Below are 20706 nucleotides of genomic sequence, written 5' to 3' on the forward strand. Positions count from 1 at the left end.
GATAGTTATACAACACACTAGACTAATTACACTATGATCCTAGAGAATGAACTAGTTACACAATAGAATGACTAATAACTTAATTACAAATAAACCCATAATCTAACCCTCTTCCGCAAGTTGGTGCGAAGATATCAATCAAGCCCAACTTGAATACAATGGGGTGGAAACTCTTGCAATCAAATCATTTTGTGAATATATCAGCTAATTGATGTTCGGATCTCACAAAAGGCATTCATATCAAACACTTGCTCAGCTTCTCCTTGATGAAGTGCTTGTCAATCTCTATATGCTTTGTTCTGTCATGTTGAACAGGATTATGAGCAATGTTTATAGCAGCTTTGTTGTCACAGTAGAATTTTATAGGACCATTATTAGAAATTCTCAAATCACGTAGAATTGTTTGGAGCCATAAGAGCACACAAACTCCATGTGTCATGGCTCTATACTTAGCTTCTGCACTAGACCTGTCAACCACTAATTGTTTCTTACTTCGCCAATTAATTAAATTCCCTCCAAGGAAAGTACAGTAGCCAGAAGTAGAGCATCTATCATCCACAGAACCAGCCCAGTCGGCATCAGTGAATGCCTTCAACCGTAGGTGACAATGATTAGAAAACAAAATTCCTCTTCCTAGAGCAAACTTGAGATACCACAAGATATTGTAAATTGCATCCAGATGTGAAGTACGAGGATCATGCATAAATTGACTAAAAACACCTACTGCATAAGTAACATCCAATCGGGTGTGCGCTAAGTATATCAGTCAACCCACAAGTCGCTGATATCTCTCCTTATCAGTTCGCTCTCCCACATCTCCACTAAGATAATGATTCGCCTCAATAAGAGAATCTGCAGGTCTACAGCTTAACATACCTATTTTTTTCAAACGATCAAGTATATACTTCCGTTGAGAGATAAAAATACCTCTATCAGACCTTGTCACTTCCATTCCAAGAAAATATCTTAGTGGTCCCAAATCTTTAATCTCAAATTCTTGAGCCAGACTGAACTTAAGATTGAGAATCTCATCCACATCATTGCCTGTCATTATCATATCATCAACATAAACAATAAGGATAATAATCTTACCAGCACCTTCTTTGATGAACATAGTATGATCTGCATGGCTCTGTTTGTAACCAAACCTCAACATAGCTTTTGAAAATCTGCCAAACCAGGTTCGAGGTGATTGCTTCAACTCATAAAGAGTTTTCTTCAATCTACACATCTTTCCCTCATTCTCTGAGGAAGAAAAACCCAGTGGTATATCCATATACACCTCCTCCTCTAACTTACCATGCAGGGATGCATTTTTTATATTAAATTGGTGAAGAGGCCAATTCAAATTGGCAGCACACAAAATCAGACCCCGCACAATGTTCATCTTTGCTACTAGAGCAAACGTCTCCTCGTAGTCAATGCCATAAGTTTGAGTAAAACCCTTGGCTACAAGTTTCGCCTTGTATCTCTCAACTGTACCATCAGCATTCTGCTTAACAGTGAAAACCCATTTGCATCCCATTGATCTCTTCTTTTTTGGAAGTGATATTAGCTTCCAAGTGCCATTCTTTTTTAAAGCTGTCATCTTCTCTACCATAGTTCTTTTCCACTTAGGTACCATGAGTGCATCCTGCCAATTCTGTGGAATAGATATAGAAGAAAGAGAATAAACAAAAACATGGTACGAAGGAGATAAACGATTATAAGATACAAACTGGGAGTACCAAGGGTCAACCATAAGTAGATGAACGGCCACATAGTGATGAAATTGTCGTCCCCGAATGTGGGAAGTACAATGAAAAAACACCAATATTGATAAGTACCAGATAATGCAACGTAGGGTGCGCTAATTATCTAGTTTTAGTTAATTTTATCGTTTAAGTAGTTTTTAATTGCCTTTGCTCGTAAGGTATTTGAGTTCCGTGTTGTAGGAAAAATCATTTAATTCAGGAGTTTTAAAGACCAAAGCTTGTCAAGACTCGCAAGGTTCAAAAGTGACCAAGAACGGAATCATCGGAATCCAAGCCAAAGCGTTCAAGGACCCGAAGGTGACCCGTCGGCTCGAGAAGGACAAGTCAAGGGCTTAAGCCATTTGGTATCGGTACTATGCAAAAGTTCCTATCGGTTCCAAGCTTCACTAGAAACAGCCATTGGACGGTTCGGTACCGATACCTTGTAGTTCTTCCTATCGGTACCGAGCTCTAATCTCAGCCACTTAAGGCCTTTGCTATCGGTACCAAGGACTTCAGAGGGGATCTTTGGAGCACCTATTGGAATATTTTGTGCGCGTACCTTGGAGTATTAAAGCCTGTGATGTCATTTGTACAAAAACTTTGGGATTGCATAACTTAGATCTAGCCTAGATTTATTTGCTTTTTGAATTGTTCTTCATTGTTCTTCATTCCCAGCATTTTTAATTTCAATTTTCTGCTTTAGTTAATTAGTTTTTGCTACTTTTGTTTTCATTAAAGTTGTAGCCGCTACTCCGATCTATCGTTTAATCTAGTTTTCTTCAAGTGTTATTATTTCACTATGTTTAGTAGATTTTTGCTTGCTCTTATCTTCATAGATATGTGTGAGTAATTTTCTAGGGTTAGGTCATGGGATGAATAGCACCCCATGGCTCGAGTAAAATTGCATTTTTCACCATAAAGTTTAAACTTTTGGTTCGAAAATTGATGTAAGGTTCGGGTTTATTTGTCAAATTGCTAATATGTTAACCTCCTTGATTATGTATAGGTAAGAGCATTGCCTACTTACCACACATGATGCTTGGAGCTATGTCGCACGAGGCGTTTGCTAAATGAATTCTAGAGCTAGCGTGGTAATTGAACCATCTTATCTTCCGATTTAGGAACCTTAATTGAGTATCTTAAACCCCGTAATTGGGTGAAAATGTGATTTAACTCGAGTTGTTAGTGTTAGACCTAACCTGCTTTTTATCCTAGTTTATTCCCGTTTAATTTAGCCTTTTTACTTTCCACCGCATACGTAAAACAAAGTTGGCTGCCTAAAAGCCGAAAACCCGTGCTTACTTCTACAAATCTAACCAAGCCGTACTAATTATTCCCGTGGGTACGATCCCGGTCTTCCGGATTATTATGCTTCAATTGTACGCTTATACCCTACGCTTGGGGTGATCTTATTTGATATATCGACGAACGAAGCAGATATCCAACGAACCAATGTTGATATATATATATATATATATATATATTGACAATGAATGCAAATGAGATACCATTTCCGTAAAAGTTGATTTTGAGTCTGTCGTTGACACTCTTGCATTGGATTTGGATAAAAATGTCTATCGTTTTTTTATTGCTATTTCAATATGAAGTGGACTATTGTTGTGTTGATGCACGCTGTATTGCTGTTGTTTTTGGGTTTTGCCTGTTGTACTCCATAGTGATGAGGATGTGTGAAGTGATGTCGTATGGTTACTACCACAACTATAGTAATTGTTTGTTTGTTTGTTTGTTTTTTTTGAACGGAGGAATAACTTTACAACCAAGCTAATAAATGGACCTAATTGTGCAACCCAAACCTCCGGGGAGCTAGTCGGCTACACCAGTCACGGCTCCCGGCTTATTTTAGGGTACTCACCCAATAGAGAATCGAACTCCAGACCTCAAGGAGTACACCTAAAGCTTAGGCATCCGCTTCAACCATTGGGGCAACCCACGTACAACTAGTAACGTTTGCTACTGTGGATGGATGACAGAGAGTCTGGAAATATAAAATGGGGAGGAAAATGAAGGGAAAGAGAATTGTGAAGCAATTTGAAAAAGGAAGGAAGTCCATTTTTCACGGGTTTTGGTTGTGCTGGGAATATGGGAAAAAAATGGAGAGGTTTAGTCAAAGAAATTCACTTTCATTAGGTTGATGTGTTAATTCATGTACACTTGCCTTTCCCTTCTGGTTATCTTTCATTAGGTTCATTTTTTTTTTTGCTAGTTTTATGATTTTTTTTCGAGACGAATCAATTACTCCTTCAATTTATCAATATGAATAATTTTTCAATGTACCAATAGGCTTCAACCTTAGCAGGCACATCCTTGGATCCCCTTCCTCGGCTTGTTAACCGATTAGGGCTTTTTTTTAATATAATTTTATTATACAAAATGCGCATTTTTAACTTTATTCCGGAATTACGTTAAAACGTTTTTCCAAACGCTTTTAATAAAATGTGTTTACAAAACAAGCTTTTTGTGGTTGTTTAAGCCGTAATAAGAAAGAAAATTAAGTTAATCATAATTTACCATAAAAGCGTATTTATGAAACACGCTTTATAAAATTAGCTTATTCCCCTCCAAGGGTCTTAGCTTCGCTCACCCCTAACCCTAAAATTAGCTTATTCGGGTGAGGAAGAAGACTTATTTACCCCTCCAACATTTTTTGTATTCTCAATACAATGATTTAGTGAGTGTAATCAAGTAATTTTCACATTATCTACTCTTATGCACCCACTCACCATATCAACTACTACTAAGTATAAGCTAATTCCCCTCCTTAACTAACCCCTATAGTGGATATGTTATAGTTTACAAGGGATTAGTTTTTTCTTTTTCTTTTTTTTACAAAAAAAAACCCTATAAACTATAACATATCAACTTTTTATCCATATTTTTTTTTATTCATCCAAAATCTTATCCGTCTAATAAATCAGCCGTTAAGTCTTAAGCAATTTAGCAGCATGATTATTGTGTCTACTGCTCCCCGGGGCATATGGGGGCCCAACTCTCTCATCACCACCCAAATGTATGGTGAGGAGCTAGCTCGGCGCATTGACCTTCCATGGCCTAGGTGTATAGAATAATTTTCCAATTTACCGATAGACTTCAACCCTAGTAGGCACATCTTCGTTCTCCTTTCCTCTTCCTCTGTTTCTGTATTCCGCTCTCTGTTCAACTCTCTCTCTCTCTCTCTCTCTCTCTCTCTCTCTCTCTATACCGACAGAGATACGGACAGACAATCACGATTCTCGTCGGAGGCGTATATGGATTTCAGAAGCCACCGCTCTTCTTCTGTTCACGTGTACAAGTTCTCCATAGCCGCGGCTCTTTCCATATCTCCGCCTTCCGATCGCTCCGTTCCGTTCACGCTTTGGTTACCAGACCTCCGGTTTAGTCTTCCAAAATAACGTGTACACATCAGACAGGCTTCTCGTGTTTAATTCATTTAGTAAGCCAAAAACACAGGTATTATTCCTCTAACTATCCGATTTGTGTTTGTTATGCTCAATATTCGTTTACGAAAAACCACGAGTTTGGTGGTCAAGTCGTTGGACTTGGGGGTTTGCTTTCTCTTATAATCTCCTAAAATCTCAGGTTCCAACTTGCTAACTCCTTTGGGGCCAGTCGATAGAGGTTTTGCCCGCCTTTTATTGGGAACCCGGTGGTAGGTGGGATTGGTCCCCAGAATTACTGTCGGAGTGCGGGTAAGCTGCCTGAGTCATAAAAGAAATTCATTTACACGATACCTTCTGATCGCTCCATTCTCCATTCGCTAATTGTTCTCAATTGTTATTCTGAATGTAAAATTGATAAATGATAAAAAGATCTTTAAATTCCTCAATTCGCTGCTGGATCATCAAAGTACATGTGGCTGGTAATGTATTGTGACATGGCATGACAAGATATGCTGGTTCTCAAGTTCTACTATATGTAGGAGGTAGGCATACTGCTGTGCTTTTACGCAATTGTATTTCAACAATACTTTCTGTATGTTGACACTCCATGTTCAATCTCTGTTGCTGCAATATCCAAATTCACCTAATGATCGATATCGTAACTGATAGCCGTATGTCTCATGTGGATCACTCCTATTATGAATCATGATACATGGAGTTGCTCATCCCTTAGAGTTCTGAAGTGGAAAATGCGGATGCTAAAGTTTTCTTTCTTTGTATTCTTGATAACCATCTTTTTGTCATTCCAAAATTATCTTTCTTCAACTTCTTATATATCTTGTTTGGAAATATCATTTGTCAGGTCGATCACTTTCTTGGTTGTTGGTAAATTAAGGAGTTACCTGGAGTCTGTACCTGGTAAATTCATATAGTAGTGGACATAATTCCGTGCATGGAACAAGATGATTAGGTCTGGTAGGGAATGAAGATGTCAGGTAGGAGAGGTAAATCTCCTGGTTGGGCTGCTTTTGACCTCAAGCTGCAACAGAAAGAGGGTTTCAAACAGGAAGTTGATGTGCCCTACCCACCCATGTCAAGTGCTATCACCCCTCTGCATCCCTCCCACAATTTCATGCAAGACAACAAAGTATCGAGGTCTTTCACATCAGTGCTATCAGCAGATGATGTGGATCACAGAAAACCACTATTATCTGGAAATTCTAGGACAACCCAGAGAAATAAGTTTACTTCCGAACCTGATATTGTAGCAGCCTATGCCAAGTTCAGAGAGCTTCACTCCTGGGCTGACGAGAGCTTGATTGAGGATATTATGGCAGCTGTAAATAATGATGTTGATAAGGCCTCAACTGTATTAATGGGCATGGTTCCCAATGAGAACCCAGAGCAGAATAAAGATACAAATATTCGAGGATCAAAATCTAAGCATGAGCATTTTCCTTTGGACCATACAAGATCGCCTGTAGATGAAGGTGCTTCTTCTGGAAAGCTCACAGACTTTGGGGAACTGACCTGTGTTATTGGGGACTGTTTCAATTCCAAGACTGAAGAACTGACCAATGACCATGCTTCTTGTGGAAATGAGGATTCTGATATTGCTGCTGCAAATGTGAAGCTGATTTTGGGGCAGTTGAATTCTATACCCGTAGAGCCTGAGTGGGAAGAGGACGACATTTATTTGTTCCATCGAAAAGATGCAATAAGGATGACGAGGTAGATACTGTTATTCTAATGCTTTCAGAGACTTCACTTTATCATTTACCTACATTTACAGTCAGATAATTTACATGAGGTATTGGGAGAGACAGATGAGTGATGATCAACTTTGCATGGGACTGACTATTATCTGCAAAACAAATTAGTTGCAATAAACTTATACTAACTCTAAAAGCTAGTTATGATGTTTACTGTGGTTATTAAGAAGAATCTTAACACGGAAACATATGAACAAGTAAGATGAACATTCTAAGTATTGGGTGAACAGAGCAGTTCTTCTTAATGACATTTGGAAATGAATGTATATTTTATTTGGAACCTTTATGCATTGTTATCCCTGGTTAAAACGACTAATTCAATGTAGTTCCTACAATCTATATAGCATGCACATTCTTGTCATGCACTTCCCATATAGCTCAATTAAAAGTTTGGTAGAATTAGACCGATAAAATCTAGTAGTTATAATAAATAGGGACTGTTCATCTAAACATGACTACAATAGTTATGTAGTCACAATGACAAAGTGTGGGCCTATGGATCACCTTTCGAGTTTGGGTAACATGTGGATTGGTGGCACCAACATTGGCGTTTTTCACTGATAATTTTGATGTGATAAAAAATCTTGGGTTTTTCCTCCTATTAGGGTGATGAATCCGCCCTTGCTCCCGCACTCCTTGGTCAGGACCTCCTAGGAACCTCGCTCCCATCGAGAAAGGATGAGGTCCCACCTAGGATAGAACTTTTCAAGCATAGGAATCCCAAAAGAAAAAAAAACCAAGCTAGATAAAATAAAAAACAATGATAAGAGCTAGAAAAACATTATCTCAAATTTGCTCAAGTACTTGTGCAAACATAATTTTTTGCAGTTGACACAGTCAGTTACTAATTGAGATGAGTGAACAGAAGAGCAGGCCCATACGTTACTAGTCATTGGGCCAAACTAATATAGACTGGGTGAGGTTACGTGCAAAGCTGGACCATAGGACGCGAGCCCAATCTAGAAAATTAGTTAGTGTCTAAAACTTAGTTAATAAAATCATAGTTAGAAGGTGGTTAAAAAGGTAGTTAAAGTATAAAAAAGTTAAGTGGATAATTCAGAAGTTAGTTGAGAAAATGCTAGTTGCAAGATGGTTGAGGCAAGCTGTCAAAATTTGGCTTCGACACCATTGGAGCAGTGTAGCCAAAATATAGCAAAATAACGTTGTAGCCAGCCAAAAAAATGGCTTCAGCTTTGAAATTTTGGCTCCAACCACTGGAGTTGCTCTGATTGGAGTTTTTTTTTGGCGGGTGGTGGGGGGTGTTCTGACTTGGGATAGTGTTTGGGGTAAAGAAATTAAGTTTGGTGGTTGAAAACTGGGGCAAAATTGGCTGTGGGCCATTTTCTCAGCCAATTTGGCCACAAGAAGGGCTCCCATTAGAGTAGTGTAAAAAGATGCTGGAGCCAATTTTTGGCTTTGGCTGCCCGTTACAGGTGTGAGAATGGAGGCTGGGAAGAGCTGTGATCTTGATCTAGGGGTTTGATCTCGGAAATTTCGTGCAGAGGAGGAAGAGTAGAGAAGGAGAGAGTTAGTAGAGAGAAAAGGTGACGGGTGGTTCTCTCGTCTCCATCTACCTCCATATAGGGGGGCACAAGATAAAAAATGCATTGGAAATGGAGATGTACATGATAATAACGCCGAATTTGTTGCCTTGGGAAGCAGGAAGGGCGCTTTGGCGGTTGATTACCGGCCATTCAAGAGACGCCACTTGACGAGATGTGACCCTTAATGAGACATACTGCACCAAAAGTCAAGACAGACACATGTGCAACATGGGTACATCAGGGGCCGAGCCTATCAGAGAATGACATGCGGCGGATGCGACATGGGTTATTGTACTGGTGACAGTCATGTGCTAAACGAAAGAGCAGGCCATGCATTACAAGTCAATGGGCCAAGCCAGTGTCGATTGAGCTAGACTGAGGCCACGTGCAAGGCTGGGCGAAGGGACACAAGACCAATCCATGGAACTACGGGCGTGGGACTATTGGACTTGATTGGATTGGATCGGGCCAGTCCACTATGCCTATCTGGTCTAGTCGGCGCCACGTGGAGGTCAGGGTGGCATGGATCAATCTTGTTGCATAAGCCAACATGGCACTTTGTAGTTGGAGCACGAGCTAGGAACATGGTGCTTGGAGGCCAAGGAACTAAATTCACTAGAAACAACTGGGACCAAATTGAATCATGAAATTTTGTAAGGACAAAATTAGAACTTGACAGATTTTATTAGTACCAGACCAATAGGTAAGCCAGAAAAAAAAAAAGAAGGTGTGGGGGGGTGGGGGATACTTCGTAGGGTAGGCCTATACGGATTGCTCTATCAGAATTGATGCCACTTCTAAATGTGAGAGCAATGTTGCTTATAACTAGACATCTGATAAAAACCAACTAGCATTTTCTCAATTACTTGTGCAAAAGCACAATTTAGGAGACCATGGCCCCTTCTTTCACATTAGTTGCACGAAGGGGGATTGGGAGCGGTGAAGGGTGAGAGAGAGGGAGAAAGAGGATATATAAGAATTTAAAGTTGAGAGCGTCTACAAGAACGTGTAAACATATAAACAATAATAATATATACTCCAAAAAAAAATTGCTGCCTCTGTTCCAAAATTTTATTCCATTATGAAAAGACGTGCAACTTTAAGATAGGAAATAAAGTAGTTTCGTATGTAATTTTTTGAATTTCTTCACACTCTGAATTAGGACTTTAAATTGGTGCAAAGAAATACAAAAAATTATGCACGGGAGAGCTTCATTTTTCATCCAAAAATACACGTCTTTTTGTAAGGGACTAAAATTTTGGGACGAATGGAATATTTTTTTTGTTAGTCCTTGTAGGGTTGGTAATCTTCCGTCTCCAATCAAGAGAAAAGATGTTCTGATCCGCCACCTTCTCAATCAGATCTAACGGCAAGATAAACAGCTCGTTAGTAGAAACCGGCCAAAAGTCAGCCGGAGGACACTCCAATAATAAGTCGGATGCTCTCCAATAAAGTGCAGAGTAACGGCAGAGTCTCCAGTGTACATTTCTAGAGTTGCTTCTTGTACTTTACACTGAGAGAGTTTACCATGAACTTAACGACGGAAAATGCTGAGGTGTCAAACGTCACTTAGCTGGACGTCTTGAAGACAGAAGGGTAGAGGGAAACCACCCCCTCATTGACGTGGGACTAAAATTGAGCCAACTATTGCCGCTTTGGCAAAAAGAAAATAATAGTAGTAATAGCTTACACTCTAAATCCAAGACCCAACACCCACCCTTAACCACACCACCATCATTGCAAGCCCATCACATCACCACTGAAACCCCCACTATCCACACCATCAATGCGCCAAATTGGAGAGTGAAACCCCGTAGCTGAATGCGAATTTTGGTTTCTCAACTTGGGAAGAAAAGGCCTAATTGCTGTCCTAATATCACTGACTCCTAAGATCACTCATATCGGTGTAGTTTGACACATATTTACGTACATCTTATAGACATGCAATTAGTAGGCGAAACAAGAAAGAATGAAATTAAAAAAGGGTTTGAATACGAGCCCCAATCTCTTCCCCAAATTGCACAAAAACCCCACTTTCCACCGAGTATATGTGCTGAATCTCCAGCAGCATTGTAAAAACCAGAGGACGAAGCCACCCATTGCCATACCACTGACACAGTGCCACCTCTGAGCGGGAACATCAGAACCTCCCCTCTTTCTTCTATTTTGTACGCAATTGTGGACCCCTCTGATTTTTGAGTGTGATAAAGAAAGCACCTTTGCCGATCAAAAAAAGAAGCAGAAAGCACCTTTGATTTTGAAATCACCATCGCAAAATCGTAGATCTAGGTGTATACAACGCCCCTTTCATTTTTCAATTGCTTCGTGTGGAGGTTGCTAGCGTTGGGGGTTGTGGCAGTGGTGGTTGTGGGCGGTGGAGGGTTGCACCACATCCGCCCCTTCTTAATTTTATGTACTCCCTCCGTCCCAAATTGCTTGCCCCTTTTGGAAAACCGTGCATTTTGCAGACAAAAAATAACGTGTTTATGATATTGTTTTTGAAATTAATTTACACCAATTCTTTCTTCTGAATGAGATCTTTAAATTGGTGTAAAAAATTTTGAAAAAAAAATCATCCTTGTGCATTATTTTTTGCGTGCCAAAAAGGGGCAATTTGGGATGGAGGGAGTAGTTTCAGTTGTGGAATTTGAGATCTGTTTGATTTGGGGAAGAGACGACTGTTTGATTTGGGGAAGAGATGAGGTGCTACTTTTAGGGTTTTGTAAAGGTACTGACTTATCCACATAAGAAAAATGGGAAGTCCAGCTTGGCGGCCTTAGACACTCAGCATTTTTCATCTTTAAGTTCACAGAAAGGGTAAAATTGAAATTCGCCGGAAACTATTGGGACCAAATTGACTCATGCATTTTTGGAAAGACGAAATTGACAAATTGGCATATTTTTCAAGGTCCAAAATAATATTTAAGCCTTTTTTGTTTTTTCAAACCAGAGGCACACGTTCATCATCCATAACCTCAACAAATTAGTTTTTAAAGAATATGCACTAATCAGGGTTGTCTGATCAATGTCGCACTTGACTGGACTCAAACTTCCAAGCTAGCTTTATTTATCTTTTCCTGATTGGTGAATTTTTAAAGTGTTTTTGCTTTATACAATTTGATTTCTCCAGTGAAACAGGATTCCTTTAGGATCCTTCAGGAAGAGAAATTCTAAAACACTTGCTAAAATTCTGAAATAAATTGAAGTCTCAATTTTTTTTCCTGATTGTTGAATTTTTAAAGTGTTTTTGCTTTATTCAATTTGAATTCTCCAGTGAAACAGGATTCCTTTAGGATCCTTTGGGAAGAGAAATTCTAAAACTCTTGCTAAAATTCTGGAATAAATTGAAGTCTCAATTTTTAAGAGAATCTTTTGAATTCTGCTTCGAGTAAGACATGGAAATATGTTTCGATTATGTTTATATCATGTATACAAAAATTGTCCCCCTAGACTCTCAATTTCATCTTTGTAGTATCAGTTGAAATGATTTACCCCTATAATTTTGCTTTTGGTCTTTAATGGTCCCATTCATACTCTGTTAATAAACCAAACCGATGTTCATCTTGTAAATGACATTGAGGACGTCTGACTCTGTCCACTGAACAGGTTAGCGTCTCAGCATTCAAGGGCAGCTATGGATGCTTATTTAAGAAGGGATCACTTCTCGGCCCAACAGTTATCCATGAAAGTTAGGGAGGAGCGAATGGCTGCCGAACGGTTGAATGCTAAGGCAGCAAATGCAATTTTTAATACCAGGAATGGCCAAAACAGTCTATGGGAACTGGATTTACATGGCCTTCATGCAGTGGAAGCAGTTCAAGCCTTGCAGGAGCGCTTGCAGAAGCTTGAATCCTTAGTGCCATCTGGTCAATCAGTATCTCCAAATAGAAAGAGCGAAGGGGCAACTATGGTTAGCTCTGCATCTGTTGAATCTTTGAGTTGTACGGAGACAAGTAAATTGGATGAACAACGTGCCTCATCCCGGCAGAGACCAATATCATTGCAAGTCATAACAGGTATAATGCTTCACGTGCATGCATATTCCTGAACATATAAATTTGATCCTCTATCTATGTAACCTATGCCGTTACGCTTGCATAATTGGTTTGTTAACCCATATAATATCATATGATCATGCATATGTTTGTATGAATAGATTTGTATCCAGGGCTGGAGCTAGGATTTTTGATTAGTAGGAGCCCAACCGAAGTCACAGATTGGCCCAGAGTGAGCAGGAGTGAGAGTATCTGTAATATGTGTGCAGACATGTATATTACTGCTTGAATTAACCAAATCTACATCATATTCATTGTAACTGTTACCTCATTGATGATTCAGCCCTTGGCAAATCATATTTGTAGCTCACAGATCACAATATTTCTTATATGCGTGCGTGTGTGTATCTTTGTTTACATATCGTGCATTAACATTTTCGAGGGCGGAGTTTAAACATGACGTGTCTACCAAACAGTGCAGGAGAGGCGGTGGTTAAGGCGGTCAAAAAAAATTGGTGTCTCTACCTTTTCTTGTGATATAGATCCATTTGTGCAGGCATTGATTGGTAGCTTAGTCTCCTGAAATGGCTGCTTGAGTAGCTAGCTGTACATGTTGATCTACTTGTTGCTTTCTTAAATAGTTAGAGAAAGGGCACAAGACGTACTCCTCCAGGAAACACTTTGACTAGTAAATCATCTTGCATCATCCATCGCTTGTTTGTTTTTATTCTTCACTTAAAATTTGTAGCTATCGTTTTGAACTGTGCTACACACACAGTTGGGGCCCACCATAGGTTCCACACAAATCATCCGAGCCGTTCATTAAATGTAAAACATTTTTTCAAGGGTCCCCGCAAAAAATAAGCTCAATCCAATACCTATAGGTGCTTCATCCAACTATCTAACTTTTCATTCAGATTTCCGGATAATGAAAAGTTATATGATTGTGACGCAGCGGAATTCACGAGAGATTAGTTAGCGTACTAATCCAAACGAGATAAACAACTCGTCGCAACGAGCAAATCTTGCGCACAAGAAAGAAAGAGAAAATCTCTGCAATATTATTAATCAAAAGCTACATAAACTCTAGGTTACAAACCCTTAAATAGGCTAAAACTCTAGAAACCCTAAAAATAAACTTGGAAAATAAAAAGTGCCATAATTTGGGGCTTTTCCTAAAACTGAAAACGGGAAAGAAAAACAAGACTTTCCCAAAAAGAATCAACTTAAAAGGAAATACGGTCTAAGAGTTATTAACGAAACAAATCTTTCCTAAAACGGCAAAATAATGCAATTGAAGGCCTATTCAAAGGAATTAGGCCGAAAAGCACCATCGATCATCAACTTAGGGTTAATGAGTATTGACCGGAGCGCGAAATTAAGTCAGCCCACCAAGTTTGGGCCTATTCCGAGCTCGTCCGAATTTAGCCAATTTGGGTAATCTGAAATTAAATACCGTTTGGACTTTCGGGGCTTGGCTCGGTCCAACTGATCATGGAATTGGGCCTCCACGTGTTCTACATCAGTCCCCTCTTCTTCGAAAGAACTCGACCTCGAGTTCAAGTCTGGATACAGCGGCTCCTCAGCATGATACTCAGATAAATCAGCAACATTGAAAACCTTTGAAATCTTCATGGAATCAGGAAGATCAATCACATAAGCATTGTCACCAATCTTCTTCAAAACTTCATACGGACCATACTTCCTGGGCTTTAGCTTGTTATAGGTTCCCACTGGAAACCGCTCCCTGCGCAAAAACACCATCACAAAATCCCCTTCCTTGAACAATTTCTCACGTCTGTGTTTGTCTGCAGCCCTCTTGTATTTCGCATTAGTCTCAGCTAGCTTCTGTTTTACTTGCTCATGCACCTCTTGAGCCTGCTTAGCCATTGCCTCAGCTGCAACGCTAACCCCGGGACCTCGCGAGAGATGAACCAAATCCACTGTATGCTTTGGAGATGTCACATATACCAAGGAAAAAGGTGATTTTCCCGTGGCACTGTGAACTGCACTATTGAAAGCAAACTCAGCCTGCGGCAAAGCGTGATCCCACTGCTTCGGTTTGTCACCACAGATACTGCGAATCAAATTCCCCAAACTCCGATTAGTCACCTCAGTCTATCCGTCAGTTTGTGGATGTGCAGTAGAACTCCTCTTCAGCGAAGTTCCAAACATCCTCCACAGAGTCACCCAAAAATGGCTAAGGAACTTCACATCCCGATCAGAGGTAATAGACTGTGGCACCCCATGCAACCGAACTACCTCTCGAAAGAACAACCGAGCCACATGTGAGGCATCCAATGTCTTTCGACAAGCAATAAAGTGCACCATCTTAGATAACCTGTCAACTACCACAAATACAGAATCTACACCTCGTTGGGTACGAGGCAGTCCCAACACAAAATCCATAGACAGATCCTCCCAAATATTATTAGGCACAGGCAAAGGAGTATAAAGACCAGTATTTTGAGACTGACCCTTAGATACCTGACAAGTATGGCACCTCCGCACAAAATTTCCAGCATCCTTCTTTAGTTGTGGCCAGAAATAGCGCTCCTCCAAACTCGCAATAGTCTTATCCCTCCCTAAGTGTCCACCTAACCCCCCACCATGAAGGTCTCGGATTAAGCTTTCCCTTAAAGAAGATTGAGGAATACAAAGACGATTGCCACGAAACAAGTACCCATCAGTAACATGAAAGTCACTAACAGGCCGGTTCTGAACGCATACTGCCCAAATTTCTTTGAAGTCCTCATCCTCTGGATACAGCTCTTTTAAGAACTCAAAATCCACAATTTCATGGGCCAAAGTCACCAACAAATCAACCCGACGACTCAATGCATCAGCCACCCTATTTGACACCCCAGACTTGTGCCGAATAGTGAACGGAAATTTCTGCAAGAACGTAGCCCAGCGCACATGCATACTGTCCAACTTCTTCTGACTATTGATGAATTTCAGCGCTTGATGATCAGTGTACAACACAAACTCCCTCTGAATCAGATAATGCTCCCAATGTTTGAGAGCGCGAATCACAGAATAGAACTCCTGATCATAAGTGCTCCACTTTTGTCTAGCTTCACTCAGCTTTTCACTAAAGAAAGCCACTGGTCTCTTCTCTTGAGACAAAACAGCCCCAATACCCACTCCACTAGCATCACACTCAACCTCAAAAATCTTCTCAAAGTTAGGTAGGGCTAATACCGGTGCAGTACAAAGTCGTTCTTTAACCAGCGCGAAACTTTGCTCTGCTTCACCTCCCCACAGAAACTTGCCCTTTTTCAAGCACTCCGTGATTGGTGCTACGATAGTACTGAAATTTCGAATGAATCGCCTATAGAAAGTGGCCAATCCATGGAAACTTCTCACTTCCGTAACAGATTTAGGCGTTGGCCAATCACGAATAGCTCGAACCTTCTCTTCATCTACATGAATACCTTCAGAACTCACCACATAGCCTAAGAATAATAAGCTGCAAGTCAAGAAACTGCACTTCTTGAGTTGAATATACAGCTTATTTTCTTGCAGCACCATCAGCACTTGGCGCACATGCTCCACATGCTCCTCCTCAGACTTGCTATAAATTAGTATGTCGTCGAAATAAACGACAACAAACTTTCCAGTGAAAGGCCGCAGAACCTGATTCATCACCCTCATAAAAGTACTCGGCGCGTTAGAAAGGCCGAATGGCATAACCAACCATTCATACAGGCCATCCTTAGTTTTGAACGCCGTCTTCCATTCGTCTCCCGGTCGGATACGAATCTGATGGTACCCGCTCCGCAAATCAATCTTCGAAAACCACTTCGACCCATCCAACATATCAAGCATATCATCCAGGCGAGGAATTGGAAATCTATACTTGATGGTTATTTTGTTGATGGCCCGACTGTCCACGCACATACGCCAACTCCCATCTTTCTTTGGCGTCATCAAGGCTGGAACACCACATGGACTCAAACTCTCCCGCATGTGCCCCTTCTGCAGCAACTCCTCTACTTTCTCCCTCAGAATCTCATTCTCCTTCGGACTCATCCGGTAATGTGGTAGGTCGGGCAGACTTGCCCCAGGCACCAAATCAATCGCATGCTGAATATCTCTCATTGGAGGGAGCTCATTAGGCACATCTTCAGTAACAAGCTCCTCAAATTCCTCCAATAATGGCTGTATCTTTTTAGGTACAGGAACTATCAGAATCTTTGCTTTGTCCCTTTCCTCCACAACCAGAGACTTCACCACCATAGCATAAACCTGTTCCGACTCCTTGAAATCTGTCACAAACTCAGCTTCGGAAGTAGCAATTGTTAGAAACGAAGACCCCTCTATTTTAGGGGGTTTGATAGGCTCTTTATGAATGGAAGGAGCCATAACAACCTTACGTGACTCCCAATTAAAACTATAAGTATTATCACGACCCTTATAAACAATATCAACATCAAACTGCCAAGGTCTACCTAACAGTACATGGCTAGCATCCATCTCAATTACATCACAGATAACTTCAGATCTATAAATTTTCCCAATTGAAAGAGGAAGTTTACAGATTTCAGTTACCTTCACCGTAGGGCCTTTCTTTATCCAACCGATGCTATATGGAGAGGGATGAGGTTCGGTTGGTAACTTCAGATGGTCCACCAGTCTTTTTGCCACAAAATTCTCACAACTCCCACTGTCCACGATCAAGTCACATACTTTCTGATTGATGGAACAGCTTGATCGAAAGATGTTATGACGCTGATTGGAACCTTCTGCTCTCGGCACGAATAACACCCGTTGCACCACACAATTCACTCGTTCCCCATCCTCCTCTGCATAATCTACATCATAAGAATTTTCTTCTGGCCAATCCTCTTCAGGCCCATCTTCTTCGCCACCCTCTTCTACCAGGCCCACCTTCCGATCTGGACACTCATTGGAGCGGTGTCCAGGCTTGCTACACCGAAAACACTTATCCCCAAATGGCTTGGCATATGGATTAGGGGCTTTAGTCACGTTTCTGTTATTGGAGCTACCTGCTTGATTAGCTCCTCCAAATTTAGAACCACCACCAACTGTAACCTTAGGTTGAAAAGCAGGCACTGTTGGCTGTTTCTCTTTTCCCTTATCAGCAGCAGGAACAAACGACTCTCGACGGTACCCTGAATTGGCTGGTTTACGCTCCATCTGTTCGGCCTTAATCGCTAAGTTAAGGGCGTCATCAACTTCCCAAACAGGCTGCAATCCTATCCTTTCCTGAATTGAGGGCTTCAACCCGTTCATGTACCTCGCTACGCGCTGACCTTCAGTCTCACTCAGATTATTACGTTCTGAGAGTCGATTGAATTCAGTCGTGTAATCAAAAACAGACCTAGATCCCTGTGAACAGTTCTGGTATGACCGGAACAGATGTTGGTCATAGTCAGACGGCAAAAACCTCTCCATCATAAGCTGTTTCATTCTGCGCCATGTTGTCACAGACTCTTTTCCTTGCCTCCGTCGTCTCGCCTGCAATTGGTCCCACCAAACTGCAGCGCCGCTCTTTAGTTTATAAGCGACCATCTTTACTTGCTTCGACTCGGGAACCTCCATCATATTAAGGAACCTCTCAACCTCTGAAACCCAGTCAAGAAACTCCTCCATCTGTAAATTACCGTTGAACGTGGGAAGGTCCACCTTCATGCGATAATCATCGAACCGGTGTTGTTGTCGCCCGACAGGACGGTCTTCTTGTTCTTCATTATCCTCAGGTTCGAATTCTTCACTCTCAGCATCATGTATTACCATCTGACGACGACCGGTTGCGCTTCGGGCAAATCCTCCGGCACGATTCCGATCCTGGTTGCGAGGTTGGCGATGGGCAAATCCCAACGCGCGATCCTCATCAACCCTCCCTGGCCTTTGGCGGATTTGTAGAGTCATCTCCTGCAGCATCTCACGGATCTCAGTGAACTGAGTGTGGGTATCCTGTCGGATCTCGGTCAACTGTGCTTGTTGATCCTCCGCCATCCTCCTTAGGTCAGTAAGCCCACGACCAACGTCAATGGGTGTGTCTTCTTCTGTGTTTAGTGCCATCGAACCAGGTAAAGCCTTGCTCTGATACCACTTGACGCAGCGGAATTCACGAGAGATTAGTTAGCGTACTAATCCAAACGAGATAAACAACTCGTCGCAACGAGCAAATCTTGCGCACAAGAAAGAAAGAAAATCTCTGCAATATTATTAATCAAAAGCTACATAAACTCTAGGTTACAAACCCTTAAATAGGCTAAAACTCTAGAAACCCTAAAAATAAACTTGGAAAATAAAAAGTGCCATAATTTGGGGCTTTTCCTAAAACTGAAAACGGGAAAGAAAAACAAGACTTTCCCAAAAAGAATCAACTTAAAAGGAAATACGGTCTAAGAGTTATTAACGAAACAAATCTTTCCTAAAACGGCAAAATAACGCAATTGAAGGCCTATTCAAAGGAATTAGGCCGAAAAGCACCATCGATCATCAACTTAGGGTTAATGAGTATTGACCGGAGCGCGAAATTAAGTCAGCCCACCAAGTTTGGGCCTATTCCGAGCTCGTCCGAATTTAGCCAATTTGGGTAATCTGAAATTAAACACCGTTTGGACTTTCGGGGCTTGGCTCGGTCCAACTGATCATGGAATTGGGCCTCCACGTGTTCTACATCAGATTGGATCGAGCACCTATAGGTATCGGATTGAGATATTTTTTACGGGGACCCTTGAAAAAATGTTTTACATTTAATGAACGGCTCGGATGATTTGTGTGGGACCCGTGATGGGCCCCACAACAAAATCTGTGCACAGATTGTATGTGTGTGTGACTTTCTGTATCGTTTTTATCATTCTTGAACAAGTAGCTCAATGGAAAAAAAAGATTCATGTAGCCGACCCCAAGTAATTGGGACATAAGGCTCGGTTTGGTTTGAAACATAGTCATCTTCCTGAAAAGCTGGAGTTTTACCTTTGAAGCGTCAAAAAACAGTACTGTGATGGTGTGATGTTTACCATCTTCCTCTTCTTCTCTTCATCCTTCCCGCTACTTCTATGTCCTTGCGTGGCTCGTATGGCATCTTCAGATTTAGGTGTTAACTAAATAAAACATATGCATCCATTGCCAACTCTGTTTTTTACTGTTCTATGCCAGGTAGAGGTAATCACAGCCGTGGGCAAGCTGCACTCCCAACTGCTGTCAGAAATTTTCTCGACGAGAATGAGTGAGTTTTTCTTCTTTCTTCTTTGCACCCAGGCAACCCATAGTTTTCATGGACATGAATGGTTTATTGGTTTTTGTGCTTTGATAATTACTTTGCAGATACCGATATGACGAGGTCAGGCCTGGGCTAATCACAGTGAGGCCCAAGTTCCGTCGTCTGTGAGTGCATGGAATACTATTCTTGATGGATTGGGATCCTTTTTCTTCTTCCTATTTTGGTAAAGAGAATGTAACTGTCCTGGACAAAGTGATTGTGTTAATGGGACTTAATAACTGCGACTTGTGCAATACCTTCCCATTTGAAAGAATCGCCTTTTGTAAGAAAGATAATTATCCTTATTTTTACATTAAGGACATGAGATATAAAATTTCCACATGGCCAGTGGCTTAATTTGATTGGCAGGACTTACTAATTGAAAACTGTCATTTTGGCATGTTACACGATGTGATTTTGATTCTAGACACTTGGCCAGATTTGATTGCCTGTTTATTGTGTTTTATTTTTTGGGGTCTTGCAACACGTGATAATTTGGAATACACTAGAAATTTTACCTGTCAAAAGGTTGTATCAAGGCTCAACAACTTCCGACATGCAAAATGCAGTCCTGGACTCGTGCAGATGCCGATGCCGTTGTTGCTTGCTTGTGGAAATATGGAATTCATAACTGTAGCAAACATCCAGAAGTGGGCAATCCAGAAAAATAAATAAATAAATAAACAAGAACCCTTCCTCAAATTATTCTTATCCGTACACAAGCTTACACATTTTATCCTTCTTGAGTCCTTTTATGGGTACACCATTTGCACACAGCGTTGTGTGAGACCCACCTCGGGGTTCCACACAAATGATCGGAGTCGCTCAATTTGTTTGAAAATTATTTTTTAAGGATCCCTGTATAGAATCAGTCCAGTCGAATATCGGTAAGGCTTGATCGTTTATTTGCTTAATTTTCTGTCAAAAAATTGAGTAAAGAATTCATCAAGCCTCAACTGATATTTGGTTGAGTTTTTTGAAAGTATTAATTTGAGAGAATTTATTGAAGACCGTGCATAGA

At 40.9% G+C, this 20706-nt stretch overlaps 1 protein-coding gene across 2 annotated transcripts; it reads left to right on the top strand.

Annotated features, from left to right (window-relative positions):
* The first annotated feature begins 4851 nt into the window (after positions 1 to 4851).
* LOC131303353 (uncharacterized) lies at positions 4852 to 20047 on the top strand. 2 transcript variants are annotated; one of them, XM_058330178.1, is made up of 5 exons: positions 4852 to 5204; positions 5997 to 6865; positions 12057 to 12466; positions 19583 to 19652; positions 19751 to 20047. In XM_058330178.1, the coding sequence occupies exons 2-5, from the start codon at positions 6117 to 6119 to the stop codon at positions 19812 to 19814; spliced, it is 1293 nt and encodes a 430-aa protein (XP_058186161.1). In that variant the 5' UTR covers positions 4852 to 5204; positions 5997 to 6116; the 3' UTR covers positions 19815 to 20047. The 2 variants fall into 2 exon arrangements, with proteins under 2 accessions (XP_058186161.1, XP_058186162.1); XM_058330179.1 differs by lacking the exons at positions 19583 to 19652; positions 19751 to 20047 and adding an exon at positions 12607 to 13145 and having other exon boundaries at positions 4874 to 5204.
* The last annotated feature ends 659 nt before the right edge of the window (positions 20048 to 20706 follow it).

Source organism: Rhododendron vialii, chromosome 10a (genome assembly GCF_030253575.1).
Source record: "Rhododendron vialii isolate Sample 1 chromosome 10a, ASM3025357v1".
Classification (NCBI taxonomy): domain Eukaryota; kingdom Viridiplantae; phylum Streptophyta; class Magnoliopsida; order Ericales; family Ericaceae; genus Rhododendron; species Rhododendron vialii.